This window comes from Dipodomys spectabilis, unplaced genomic scaffold, assembly GCF_019054845.1.
Source record: "Dipodomys spectabilis isolate Male_0828 unplaced genomic scaffold, ASM1905484v1 ptg000046l, whole genome shotgun sequence".
Lineage (NCBI taxonomy): Eukaryota > Metazoa > Chordata > Mammalia > Rodentia > Heteromyidae > Dipodomys > Dipodomys spectabilis.
In genome coordinates this window covers 9,717,525-9,730,520 of record NW_024870723.1, presented here as the reverse complement: position 1 = coordinate 9,730,520, position 12,996 = coordinate 9,717,525, and the positions used below count along the sequence as shown (strand labels likewise).

Genomic DNA, 12,996 nt, shown 5'->3' with positions numbered 1-12,996 from the left:
TTTTGCTTTTGGGTGCTGAGGAATCGAACCCAGGGCCTCAAGCATGCAAGGCAAGCGCTTTACCACTGAGCCACCTTCCCAGCCTGTACCGGTTTCTGTTCTAGGTGTATCATACAAAAAGTAAACAAAGTAGAGCTATCATATGCCAGTAATAAATCCTTTGGAGAGTAATAGAACAGATGTGCTTTGGGATGAGTTTCTTGTATATGTGTGTATACTGCTATTTTAAATACAATGATCAAGAATGAGCTCATGATAAGATGACATTTGAGTACATACCTTGAAAATGAAGGAAGGAGGTGGATAGCAGTAAACTAGCAAGTGTAGAGGGCCTGGAGTTGAAGCCTTATTTAGCAAGGATACCTGTATGGGTGGAACATGGTGAGTGAGGAGGACAGTACATGGGGTAAGAACCCAAGGAGTTAGTAAAATCAGATTATTAGGGCTTTATTATAAAATACTCAGAGCTGACCTAGTTGAAACATCTTGGATACTGTTGTTGAGGGAAAAAAGAAGCAACAACAACAACAAAAGCCCAAACCCTTTGTGTGGGGAAGGAAGATAACTAGTTGGAACCACTGGTATGATTCAAGTGAATAATGTTGGTAGCTTAGACCAGGGCATTACAATGAAGGATAAGATTGGTCAGATTTTAGGTAAAGATGAAAGGATGTGATGATGGATCAGATGTCTAGAGTGTGAGAGGAAAAGAAGTATCAAGGTTAACACTGTTTTTAACATGAACAGTGGAGGGATGAAGTAATTTGCCTTCTCTTGAGAAGAAAGACTAAGAAGAACAAAGCTCTGTGTGTGTATATGTATGTGTGCTAGGGGGTATATGTCAGGAGTTGATTGAAGAGACGTTAAGTTGAAGATATTTACTAGACACTCAGGTTTATATGTTGATAATGTATTTGAGTTTGAGTCTGGAACTTCAGTAGATAATAATAGAGGCATCTTCAGCATATTGATGGTATTTATTTTTAGTTTTAAAAATTATCAAGGTGATGTACAGAGGGGTTACAGTTATATAAGTTAAGTAAAGGTATTGATAATATTCTTAAAGGAATTGGCATGGGAGGATGGGTACAATGGTAAAGAGATGAAGTCTAGAGATTGAGGCATTACTGCACTTAGGAGTTAAAGGAGACAGTGGAGTAATTTATAAAGTAGAGAATAAAGAGTGGTGTCTTGTGTGGAAGTCAGGGGAAGTAAAGTGCAGTTAGGAAGCATCTACTTTCACCCGTTGCTGAATTGAGAGGTCAATGAAGAGGAAGACTGAGAATCATTCCCAGCACTAAATACCATGGAAATCCTATAAGGCCTTGACAAACACTGTTTCCATGGAGCTTTGGGGTGAGAGGGCTGATTGGGGTAGATGTAAGAGAATATGGAAAGAGAGGAAATGGAAACAAAAAGAATTGTGCCCTGCAAGGGAGCAGAGCATGTATCTATTGTGAAGCAAGAGGTCAAGTAAAATTTTACATTCTTTTCTTTAAAGATGGGTGCTATTATAAGATGCAGAAGAGGGAGAAAACTGACGATGCTGAAGACAAATGCTTGAGTGGGCAAAAAGAAATAGGATCTAGTATGGTTTGAGTTGAGGGATTTGTTTTAGGTAGGAATAGGGATGATTTATTCTCGTGTGCGTGCGTGTGTGCGTGTGTGCGTGCGTGCGTGCGTGCGTGTGTGCGTGCGTGTGTGCGTGCGTGTGTGTGTGTGTGTACATGCGCTATTCCTTGGGCTTGAACTCAGGGCCTGGGTGCTGTCCCTGAGCTTATTCTGCTCAAGGCTAACATTCTACTACTTGAGCCACAGCTCGCTCTTCTAGCATTTTTAATTTATTGAGATATGACTTTCCCTGGCTTTGAACTGTGATCCTCAGATCTTATCCCCCAGTTGCAGACATTTATTCTTTTTTAAAAAGATAGAACTTTATTGTTGTTATTAAGGTGTTGGGGTTACCATTTCATAAGTCAAGTACATTTTTTTTTCTTTGACAACAATCACTGGTTCCTTCACTTTCCTCTAGTTTGCCCCCTCTCATCCTTGCCTAGAGACAATTCATTCTTTAAAAAAAAAATGTTGTCTTTTTTTCATTTGTGAGGCTTGAACTGAGGGCCTGGGTGCTGTCCCTCAGCTTTTCCGCTCATGGCTAGTGCTCTACCACTTTGAGCTACAGTGCTGCTTCCAGTTTTCTCATGGTTAATTGGAGATAAAAGTCTCATGGACTTTTCTGCCCAGGCTGGCTTTGAATTGTGATCCTCAGATCTCAGCCTCCTAAGTAGCTAGGATCCACAGGCATGAGCCACTGGTGCCTGGCAATGATCAATTCTTTATTTTTTTTTTTATTTTTTATTTTGTCTGTCTTGCTGCTTTAACTCGGGGGTTTGGACATTGTCCCTGAGACATCTTTGTGCTCAAGGCTAGCACTCTACCACTTGACCCACAGCACCACTTCCAGCTTTTTTTTTTTTGTCCATCATGGGGCTTGAACTCTGGGCCTGGGCCCTGTCCCTGTGCTCTTTAGCTCAAGGCAAGCATTCTACCGCTTGAGCCACAGTGCCACTTCTGGTTTTTAGTGGTTTATTGGAGATGAGTCTCACGGACTTTCCTCCCCGGGGTTGGCTTTGAACCTTGATCCTCAGATCTCAGCCTCCTGAGTAGCTAGGATTATAGGTGTGAGCCACCAGCTCCCGGCTACTTCCAGCTTTTTTGAGTAGTTTATTGGGGAAAAGAGTCTCATGGATTTTTCTGTCCTGCTTGGCTTCTACCCATTATCCTCAGATCTCAGCTTCCTGAGTAGCTAGGATTATAGGCATGAGCCACTGGCTCCCAGCTGACAAATTCCTTCTTAATAGCAGGAAGGAAGGAAAAATACATTAGTAAAGATGAAGCAGTGTTGACATGTTGCATGAAATAGGAATTAGAGTGACCAGTGGAATGTGAGGACATGGAAGAGAAGCAGTGAAGTAATCATTAAGAGAGTGAAAAAGTTACTGAATATTTTTTTTTTTTTTTAAATTGGAGGTTCTTGTTTGTGTTTTAACTGGGGCAGTTCTAGAACATTGACAGCAGATTTACTATCCCATATTTGCTGATAACTGCCAGGGAAGCTGGGAATCCAGACACCAAGATTAGCTACCTAATTCATTGTGACCACCAAAAACCTCCTATATTTTCAAATTTTCCCTGGGGTCCAAAACCACCACTGTTGGAATTATTATTATTATTTGGGGGTTACTGATAATTAAAAGAATTATAACATGATTTTATATTTTTCCCCTCTTGGTATCCACATTCAGTTATTCAAGGTTACTGATGTGGTTATAACCAGAGTTGGGTTTAATTTGGGATTGAGGTTTAGCTAGTAGAGGATAACAAGAAGAATTGCTGGTTATGGATAAGAACAGAAGTGAAGATATGAAAAGAGAGGACTGTAAAAACCTGGGAGCCATAGCAGATTATAAATTCTGGTAGTGAGGATGTAGGAAAGAAGGTAAGAGCATTGTAGGAAAGGAATACCAGGGAGTAAGTGGTCGAATTTTAGAAGGGTCATATATATGATTATTAAAATTGTAAGACTTACACAAGAAATACAGTGTGTGTCAGTCGAAAAAGCTTTGAGAGGTCATTCCAAGGTAGCTGCAGTAAATGAAATAAATAATGGAATTTATGCATATGCAGGAAGGGCCAAAAGCTCCCTGAAGTCATTGGGATGATGACTTTCCTGGAATTAGATAAAAAGATGCGATGGATACTTTTTTTTTTTTTTTTTGTCGGTTGTGGGGCTTGAACTCTGGGCCTGGGCGCTGTCCCTCAGCTCTTCAGCTCAAGGCGAGCGCTCTACCACTTGAGCTACAGCGCCACTTCCGGTTTTCTGGTGGTTTATTGGAGATAGGAGTCTCACGGTCTCTCCTGCCCAGGCTGGCTTTGAACCGCGATCCTCAGATCTCAGCCTCCTGAGTTGCTAGGATTACAGGCGTGAGCGATGGATACTTTTTACATCAATAAGACACTTTATTTTTTTGTGCCGGTCCTAGGGTTTGAACTCAGCGTCTGAGTGCTGTCCACTAGATTTCTTAGTCAAGGCTGGCACTCTTTCTTGAGCCACAGCTCCATTTCTGGCTTTTTGTTTAATTGGATATGAGTCTCATGAACTTTCCTGTCCAGGCTGTCTTTGAATCATGATCCTTCTTTCTCAGTCACCTGAGTAAGTAGGATTATAGGAATGAGTGCTTGGCTCATTATTAGCATGTTTATGTACTCTATACACATTTTAAGCTAGTTGTACATAAGTTGAAAAATATTCTTTCCCTCTTCTCTTGCAGGTGTATTTCAGAGAACAACTCTTCAAGCATCTTTGCTATATTTGACACTGAGCTGTCAGGGGACTCAGGCTTATGAGGAAGTACTGTCACACAAAACAGTGTCTAGTGAAGAAGACCAGAAAGAGAGGAAAGGACCGGAAAAAGAAGCTCAAGTACTACAGAAAACCATGGTAGGTGATGATGTTTTTTAAAAATTGCCTATTTACAAAGAGTACATAGGATAAAATTAGAAGTGTTAAATAGTAAGGGCAGTTAAGAACAGTGGCTATAGGGAATCAGACAAAGATGACTCAGATAAAGACCATGCTAGTCATGGTGGCATATCCCCAATACTGGAGAAACAAGTAGGATCATGAGTGAGGCCAACCTGGGGTATATAATAGCAAGATGCTACCTAAAAACAAGAGCAAAGCCAGGTGCCGTTGGCTACTCAGGAGGATCCCAGTTCAAAGTCATCCCAAACAGGAAAGTCCAGTTAACCACCAGAAAACCGGAATTGGTTCTGTGGCTTAAAGTAGTAGAGTGCTGGTCTTGAGGATAAAGCTTAAAGACAGTACTCAGGACCTGAGTACCCACAACCAAACAACAACAACAAAAGCAAAGCACTGTGGTGTGGGTATTTTTTTTTTTTTTGTGATGGTCCTGTAGCTTGAACTTTGTTGTCTCTGAGGCACTCTATGACTTGAGACACAGCTCCACTTCAGGCTTTTTGGTGGTTAATTAGATAATAATCTCATGGACTTTCCTGACTTGGACTTTCCTGCCTCCTGAGTCCCTATGATTATAGATGTGTGCCATTGCTGCCAGCTAACATGCTTCCGAGGTTTCTCCCCTCACTCCCCCTCCTGGGCCTGGGCACTGTCCCTGAGCTTCTTTTGCTCAAGGCTAGTGTTCTACCACTTGGGCCACAGTGCCATTTCTGGCTTTTTCTGTGGTACTGAGGCATCAAACCCAGGCCTTCATGCATTTGGAGGCAAGCACTCCCACCACTAAGGGCACATTCCCAGTCCCTAGCAGCTATTTTTAAGTGAAGAAATGGAGCTCAGATTGATTACTAGCCCATCTAAACCTTAGGATGAAGTCATTTGTGCCTTTAGGACATAAAAATTTAAATAGAAAGGGAAAGAATGCTTATAAATAATATTACCTAGTAAAGTAAGCTTTAGTAAACCAGTAACATTGCCATGGGGCCTTGAATTTAAAATTAAGTATCTTTTCTGTAGCTTTCAAACTGCTGGGTTTTTTCCCCTCAAAAAAGATTCTGATATAGTCCTTTGATTGGTGACATATGAGTGTTATATGAGTTTATAATGTTAGAAATGTTTAATTCAAAAAGTCTCATTTTAGTCTGGGAGTTGAGTGGTGGCTCAAGCTAAAAATCCCAGCTACTCAGGAGGCAGAGATGAGGAGGATTATGGTTTGAGGCCAAAATAACCAGCAAAACATAGAGCCAGAAGTTAGCAAGACGCCATGTCATCTTAACCAACAGTACTTGGTGGCACGGGCCTACCATCCCACAAGCATAAATAGAGTCTGGGCAAAAAAATATGAGGACTCTATCATCAAAATAACTAAAGCAAGAAGGGCTGGGGTCTTGGTTCAAATGAAAGCGGTATAGCACTTATCTAGCAAGCATGAGATCAAACCTGATACTTGGAGAAAACAAAAAGTTATCTCTCATATCCTTTTTTTTCTGTCAGTCGTGGGGCTTGAACTCTGGGCTTGGGCGCTGTCCTTGCGCTCTTCAGCTCAAGGCGAGTGCTCTACCACTTGAGCCACAGCGCCACTTTCGTTTTCTAGTGGTTTATTGGAGATAAGATTCTCACGGACTTTCCTGCCCGGGCTGGCTTTGAACTGCGATTCTCAGATCTCAGCCTCCTGAGTAGCTAGGATTACAGGCGTGAGCTACTGGTGCCCAGCTTATCTTTTTTTTTTTTTTTTTTGGTGCTTATCCTGAGGCTTGAACTTACAGGCCTGAGCCATCAGTGCTTGGCTCATGTCATTTTTCTTTTTGACTGGTCTTGGGGCTTGAACTCAGAGCTTGGGCGTTATCCCCGCGCCTCCCTGTGCTCAAGGCTAGCATTCTACAACTAGAGTCACAGCACAACTTCTGGCCTTTTCTGAATAGTCTAATGGGCTTTTCTGCCCTGACTATCTTTGAATTGTGATCCTCAGATCTCAGCCTTCTGAGTAGCTAGGATTATAGGCCACTAGGTACTAGGTATTAAGTACTACGATTACTGGTTAGCCACCACCTGTGCCCTACCATACCCTTTTTATATATTTGAGTCAAGTGTTGAGTATATTAGGGATGCTGAACCTGAGTATTAAGGAAGCCTTGCTTTTTATGGAGAGTTTAAATTTAAATTTATTTATAGATGAGGCCATTATTTTTGCTACCTAGTATAAGTTGGTAAAATGTGCTAAATTTCTTAGTATTTTGGAAGGATATTGTATTGTATTTTTTTTTTTTTAACCTAAGTGTAAATGAGAGAAAGTTTTAAAAGAGACACTGTAAAGGAAAAAAACCCCCACAAAATACAGAATATGGTGTTTAGCTAGTCTGATGGTACTTATTAATTTTTTGTTAGCATACATTGTATAGAATGAGGGATTTCATTTTAATATTTGTGTACATATATATGTTTATATATAATGTACTTTCATCATTTTACCCCCTCTATTCTTTTAATTGTGTAAAGGGTATTTTAATCCAACATGTTAGTTTATAAGCATAGTGCTTCTTGATCAATTATTTTCTTATTCCCCTTCTCCCTTATCTGTCCCTATATTAAATGTTTTTGCAAATCTTTTAAATGAGTCTTTTGTCATTTTTATATGGGTCTCATGTCTTTCATATGAGCATATTTTGATCATATTCTCCTGTATGCTCTGTTTTTCTCCTCCTAATGATTCTACCCCATGTAGTTCCCCTTTAATGTTGATGTGTGTTTTCTTTTATTCTTTTAGATGTAGATTCCACATTAAAAAAATGCAGTACTTGTCTGAGTCTGTTTTTTTTGTTTGTGATGGTATTGGGTTTGAATTCAGGGCCTACTGCTTGCTAGGCAAGTGCTCTACTATTTTTTGCTTTATTTTTCATATAGGGTCTGTCTTTGCACATACCTGTCCTCAGTCCCTGATTCTATTACCTTTGGTCCCCATATAGCTGGGATTAGAAACATAAGCCACCTTGGGTGGCTTGTTTTTGAGGTGTAAGGTTTTGCCCTATACCTTGAGAGGCACTACATTGGCCTCAAGCTATGATTCTTCTATCTCCAGCCCTTGTGTAGCTGGCATGCCCTACTGTGCCTATGTAATCTGTCCTATTTTACTTAATAGGATAATCTCTACCTCCATCCAGTTCCTTTTTTCATTTTCCAAATTATGCAATTTCATTCTTTATGGCTGAATAGTACTCGTGTGTGTGTGTGTGTGTGTGTGTGTGTGTGTGTGTGTGTGTGTGTGTGTGTGTGTGTGTGTGTGTGTGTGTGTGTGTGTGTGTGTGTGTGTGTGTGTGTGTGTGTGTGTGTGTGTGTGTGTGTGTGTGTGTGTATTTTAGTGCTTGAACTAAGGGTCTGAGTGCTATCCCAGAACTTTTTTGCTCAAGGCTAGTGCTTTTCCACTTAAGCCAAAACTCCCCATCCAGATTTTTTTGTGGTTAATTGGAGATTAGAGTCTTATGGACTTTCCTGCTTAGGCTGCCTTCAAACTGCCTCAGGTTTCAGCTTCCTGAGTAGCTAGCATTATAGGTATGAGCCCCTAGTGCCCAGTTTTGTTTTATTTTTTGCCAGTCCTGTGGCTTTAACTCAGGACCTGGGTACTGTACCTGAGCTTCTTTGTGCTCAAGGCTAGTGCTCTACCACTTGAACCACAGTGCCACTTCTGACTTTTTCAGAAGTGGTTTATTAGAGATAAGTGTCTCAAGAACTTTTCTGCTTGGACTAACCTTGAACTTCTATCCTTAGATCTCTGCTCCCTGAGTAGCTAGGATTACAGACGAGAGACACCAGCATCTAGCTCCTGCTTTATTTTTTGATGGTGTTTCTTTAAATATTTGGACCAAGACTTATAGTGAGGAAATTCTAATATCTTAGATATGACTAGTGGGGAAAATGTTTTCTGGGGATTTTCCCAATCTCTTAATTTGATGTTGAAATGTAGAAACACTATACTGTGACTTATGTTGCTTCTCATATGAGTTATTTGTCTCCTCTGATCATTTCCCTCCCACCTTCACCCCTTTCCCCCAGGATTACAGGTGTGAGCAACTGGTCCTGGGGCTGAGGTTTGAACTCAGGGCCTGGGTGCTATCCCTGAACTCTTTTTGCTCAAAGCTCAGTGCTGTACCATTTGAGCCATAGCTCTACTTCTGGCTTTTTTTTTTGTGTGTGTGTGTGTCTGGTCCTGGGGCCTGAGTGCTGTCCCTCAGCTCTTAGCTGACGGCTAGCATTCTACCACTTGAGCTACAGCGCCACTTCTGGCTTTTTTCTTTTTGTTTATGTGGTGCTAAGGAATCGAACCCAGGGCTTCATGCATGCAAGGCAAGTGCTGTACCACTGAGCCACCTTCCCAGCCCCTCTGCTTCTGGCTTTTTGAAGGTTAATTGAAGATGAGAGTCTTGTGGACTTTTCCTGCCCTGACTGGCTTTGAACTGAGATCCTCAGATGCCAGCCTCCTGAGTAGCTGGGATTACAAGCATGAACCACCAACATCTGGCTTTTTTTTTTTTTTAATTGTAATGGTTCTAGTCTTCCATTTCTTTGTTGATTTTATTTTAGGTAAGCTTTGAAGTGGTTTTAATTTGGCTTGGAATGTTGATGGGTGGTAAAATACTTTTCCATCATGTGTGAGACTCTTGAGTTTCATCCCAGCCCCTTAACAAAAAAAAAGTTTAGATTTAATTAAATTAGGTTTAATTAAATTAAAGATTTTGATTGAGAATATAGTATATATGTAACCTTAAAAAATTAGTTTACATGGAAGTGGCGCTGTGGCTCCAGTGGTAGAGCCCTAGCCTTGAGCTCTGAGGATCTGAGGGACAGCACCCAGGCCCAGAGTTCAGGCCCCATGACCGGCAAAAAAAAAAAAAAAAAAAAAAATTAGTTTACTGCTGGGTGCCGGTGGCTCCTGCCTGTAGCCCTAGCTTCTCAGGAGACTGAGATCTGAGGATCATGGTTCTGGTAAGGAAAGGCTGTGAGACTCTTATCTCCAATAGCCCCACAACCGACAAAAAATAAAAACTAAAAAAAAAAAAATGGGTTTGCATTGCTGTTTATATTTCCCCCCTTCTGGAATTTGGAATGTCTTGCTAATTTATTTTAAAAATTAAAACCATGCGCCAAAGATTGAATGTCAAATATTAAATAGTATTTCAATACTCTATATGTAACTTTGTATTTTATATTACTATTATATTACCTCATCTCAATTATTTGAGTCTTTAGCAATTTGGAAGGGAATGTGACCATTACATATTTCTTCAAATTCTCTTGAAGCTGAAAGTATATTTCTTGCAGATGTTATGTGATATGGGTGACTTTCTTTTGTAGGAATAGTCAGGAGGCAAAGGTTCAACTGAAAGATAATGTATGGACAATGCCAAGAGTGACCTAGGTGATTCCTTCCCAAAACAAGGAGTGAAGACCTCTAATTTTCTGTTGTGTGGAGATCAACAAAATAGAGTTTGCTCTTTCATGAGTAATTTTTTCTCATCTGAACATTAACTGTTTCATAATGATTGACAATTCTTCCTTTTCAGGTAACATTACTTTTGTTGAGTAATTGTTTTCTTTTTCCTTCTGACAGAGATCTATTCGATCTTTTGCCAATGATGATCGCCATGTCATGGTGAAACATTCAACAATTTATCCATCTCCAGAGGAACTTGAAGCTGTTCAGAATATGGTGTCTACTGTTGAATGTGCGCTTAAACATGTCTCAGATTGGCTGGATGAAACAAATAAAGGCACAAAAACAGAGGGCGAGACAGAAGTGAAGAAAGATGAGGCTGTAGAAAACTATTCCAAGTGAGTGTGGATTGGCCTTTGTGATGCTTTGCTGCGGTAGACAGAAAAGCTCAAGGTTCCAGGCCTTGAGTTTGAACCACAGTACCAAGAAAAAAAAGGCAGAAAAACAAAAAAGCTGGAGGATTCTCTGGCTATATGCTATTCTTTATATATGAATATAACCTAGGAAGTAGATGTTACGTGGAATTTTTCTGAATAAAGTATTTTTATGATCTGAGAACCAGACAATCCATTGAGGCATGGTTAAATGTGACAAAAAAAATTTATTTACACTATTTATACCAGAAAAGGGGCCTGCGACTACCTTGTCCTGGGTTAGCTATCCAGAACCAAGAGCAGCCTCCACTACCAAACTTTCAAAGCTTCCATTGTGTAGCCCTGACCTGTATTCTACCCAGAACTAAGAGCACCCTTGGCCACCAAACTTCCAAGCCTCCAAAAGGAAGGCTTTTCTTTTTCCTTCCTTCCTTCCTCCTCTGCAGGCCTCTCCACAGGCCTCTTTGCATGCTTCTCTGCAGGCCTCAGGCCTCAGGCCTCTCCATAGGCCTGCCCAGCTTTGTTCTGGTAGGCACCTCTTGCTGTCTTTCTCCTGTCTCTCTTTCCACCACCTGCTCCTTGGAACACACAGCCTATATATAGGCTGTGCCCCTTCCCTACTCAAACAGGTCTAACAGTTTCAACCCCAGCTCATGCCCCTCCTCCAAGCTGCCCACTGTCCAACTACTTCTTGACATCTCTTGACCACTCTTGACAGGCCACCCTCTCCAGTGGGCTGGACTGTGGCCCTGCTGTTACTACAATGTGAAAGAAAGCAAGAAGGAGTAATGATTAGAGCAGAAGATTATGTTTCCTTTTCAGAGAGTAGCAAGTCCTTTAAAACCCTTTACATTTGAAGGTTATGAGATGCCATCTTTTTGCTATGTTGGTTCAACCTTTTAAATTCTGAAATAGGGAAAATTTCTAAAATACTGTTTGTATTAGACATATAAAAATCTAGTGTTAGAAGAAGGTTATAACATTGTGTCTTACATGTCATATATGTTCATTTTGTATTTGTGGAATGAAAGCAGTTCTAATGGGAACCAGCTCCTGCAATGGTCACAGTGCAGTGTTGTAAATATTGTAGCAATAGTGGCAATGGTGACAGCAGTCCTATCGTGAGACGATGGTATACTAAGCTTAAAGTTACTGCTTTGAGCCGGACGCTGTTGGCTCACACCTGTAATCCTAGCTACTCAGGAGGCTGAGATCTGAGGATCATGGTTCAGTTCAAAGCCAGCCCTGGCAAGAAAGTCCGTGAGACTCCTTTTTGTGGGGGGGGAGGGGGGTGGGTCTAGTGGTGGGGCCTGAACTATGGGCCTGCGCTGTCCCTCAGCTCAACGCTAGCACTCTATCACTTGAGCCACAGTGCCACTTCCGGCTTTTTTCTTTTTTGCTTATGTCGTGCTGAGGAATTGAACCCAGGGCCTCATGCATGCAAGGCAAGCGCTCTACCACTGAGCTACCTTCCCAGCCCCTGTAAGACTCTTATCTCCAGTTAATCACCAGAAAATTAGAATTGGCACTGTGGCTCAAGTGGTAGAGCACTTGCCCTGGGCTGAAGAGCTCAGGGACAGTGCCCAGCCCAGAGTTCAAGCCCCATGACGGACACCCCCGCATCCCCCACCCCCCAAAAAAAAGTTACTACTTTGAGCAGTGTCACTATAATTGGATTAATATATAACTTATTTGGAAAGATAAAGTTTATTTGATTATACCATATTAATAGGTTTAGAAACATTGCTTTCTATAAAACTTTTCTAAATGGAAGATGGATTTCAGAATTTTTCCAGCTTTCAATTCTATGTTAAGATAATAAGTAGATAAAGATTGATGGGAAGTCATTGGTAAATCTTAATCAAAGAGGGTATGTTATTTACTTTTTAGTTGAAAGATGATAAATGTTAGTTTGTTGTTGAAGAGCATAATTGCTTTACTTTGTTCACTATTTATAAGTAGTTGTACATCATATAGGTAGTGAGCGCAAGTATATCTATCATCAGTTTGTAGAGTCTTGGGATTTGATTTTTCTCATATGTGATAGTTGAAAAATGAGATTGTCTAATTTGACTTCATGTTAATTAGTACCATTATCAAGTGATTGTATTTGTAATACTCTTTGATACCTGGCTCTGTATGTGTTCTTGTACCACTTCTCCAGATTCAGATTTTACTTTCATCTGTGTTGTTGTTTTTTCCAAATTAAAAAAAATTGTACTCCATGTATGCATATATACACACAGTCATACATGTGTAAATTTGTTCTTTTTATTTTTGGCTGTATGGGAGCTTGAACTCAGGCCCTCTAGCTCTTAGCCTTTTTGCCAGATGCTAGCTTTCTACCACTTGAACCACCCCTTCATTTTTTGGCTTTTTGCTGGCTTCAAACCTCCATCCTCAAATCTTAGCCTCCTGAGTAGCTAGGATTTCTGTTGTGTACCTCTGTAGCCTGGCTAAATTTGTCATTTTTATAATTTCAAAGCATAGTTTCTCCTTTATTATTTCATTAGTTTGGGTTTAAAAAAAATATACCTTCTAGCTAGGTATCAGTGGCTCACGCCTGTAATCCTAGCTACTCACGAAGCTGAGATTTGAGG

At 40.7% G+C, this 12,996-nt stretch overlaps 1 protein-coding gene across 4 annotated transcripts in view; it reads left to right on the top strand.

The window, feature by feature from the left end:
• The window catches only part of LOC122107043 (spermatid perinuclear RNA binding protein), a 131,301-nt gene that overhangs the window by 47,621 nt on the left and 70,684 nt on the right, over window positions 1-12,996 (top strand). For all 4 annotated transcript variants that reach the window (XM_042678612.1, XM_042678613.1, XR_006147287.1 and 1 more), the window contains 2 exons: window positions 4,332-4,501; window positions 10,140-10,360. In XM_042678612.1, the coding sequence (XP_042534546.1) occupies window positions 4,499-4,501; window positions 10,140-10,360 (224 nt within the window). In that variant the 5' untranslated portion in view covers window positions 4,332-4,498. Of the gene's footprint in view, window positions 1-4,331; window positions 4,502-10,139; window positions 10,361-12,996 lie in introns of those variants that run through there.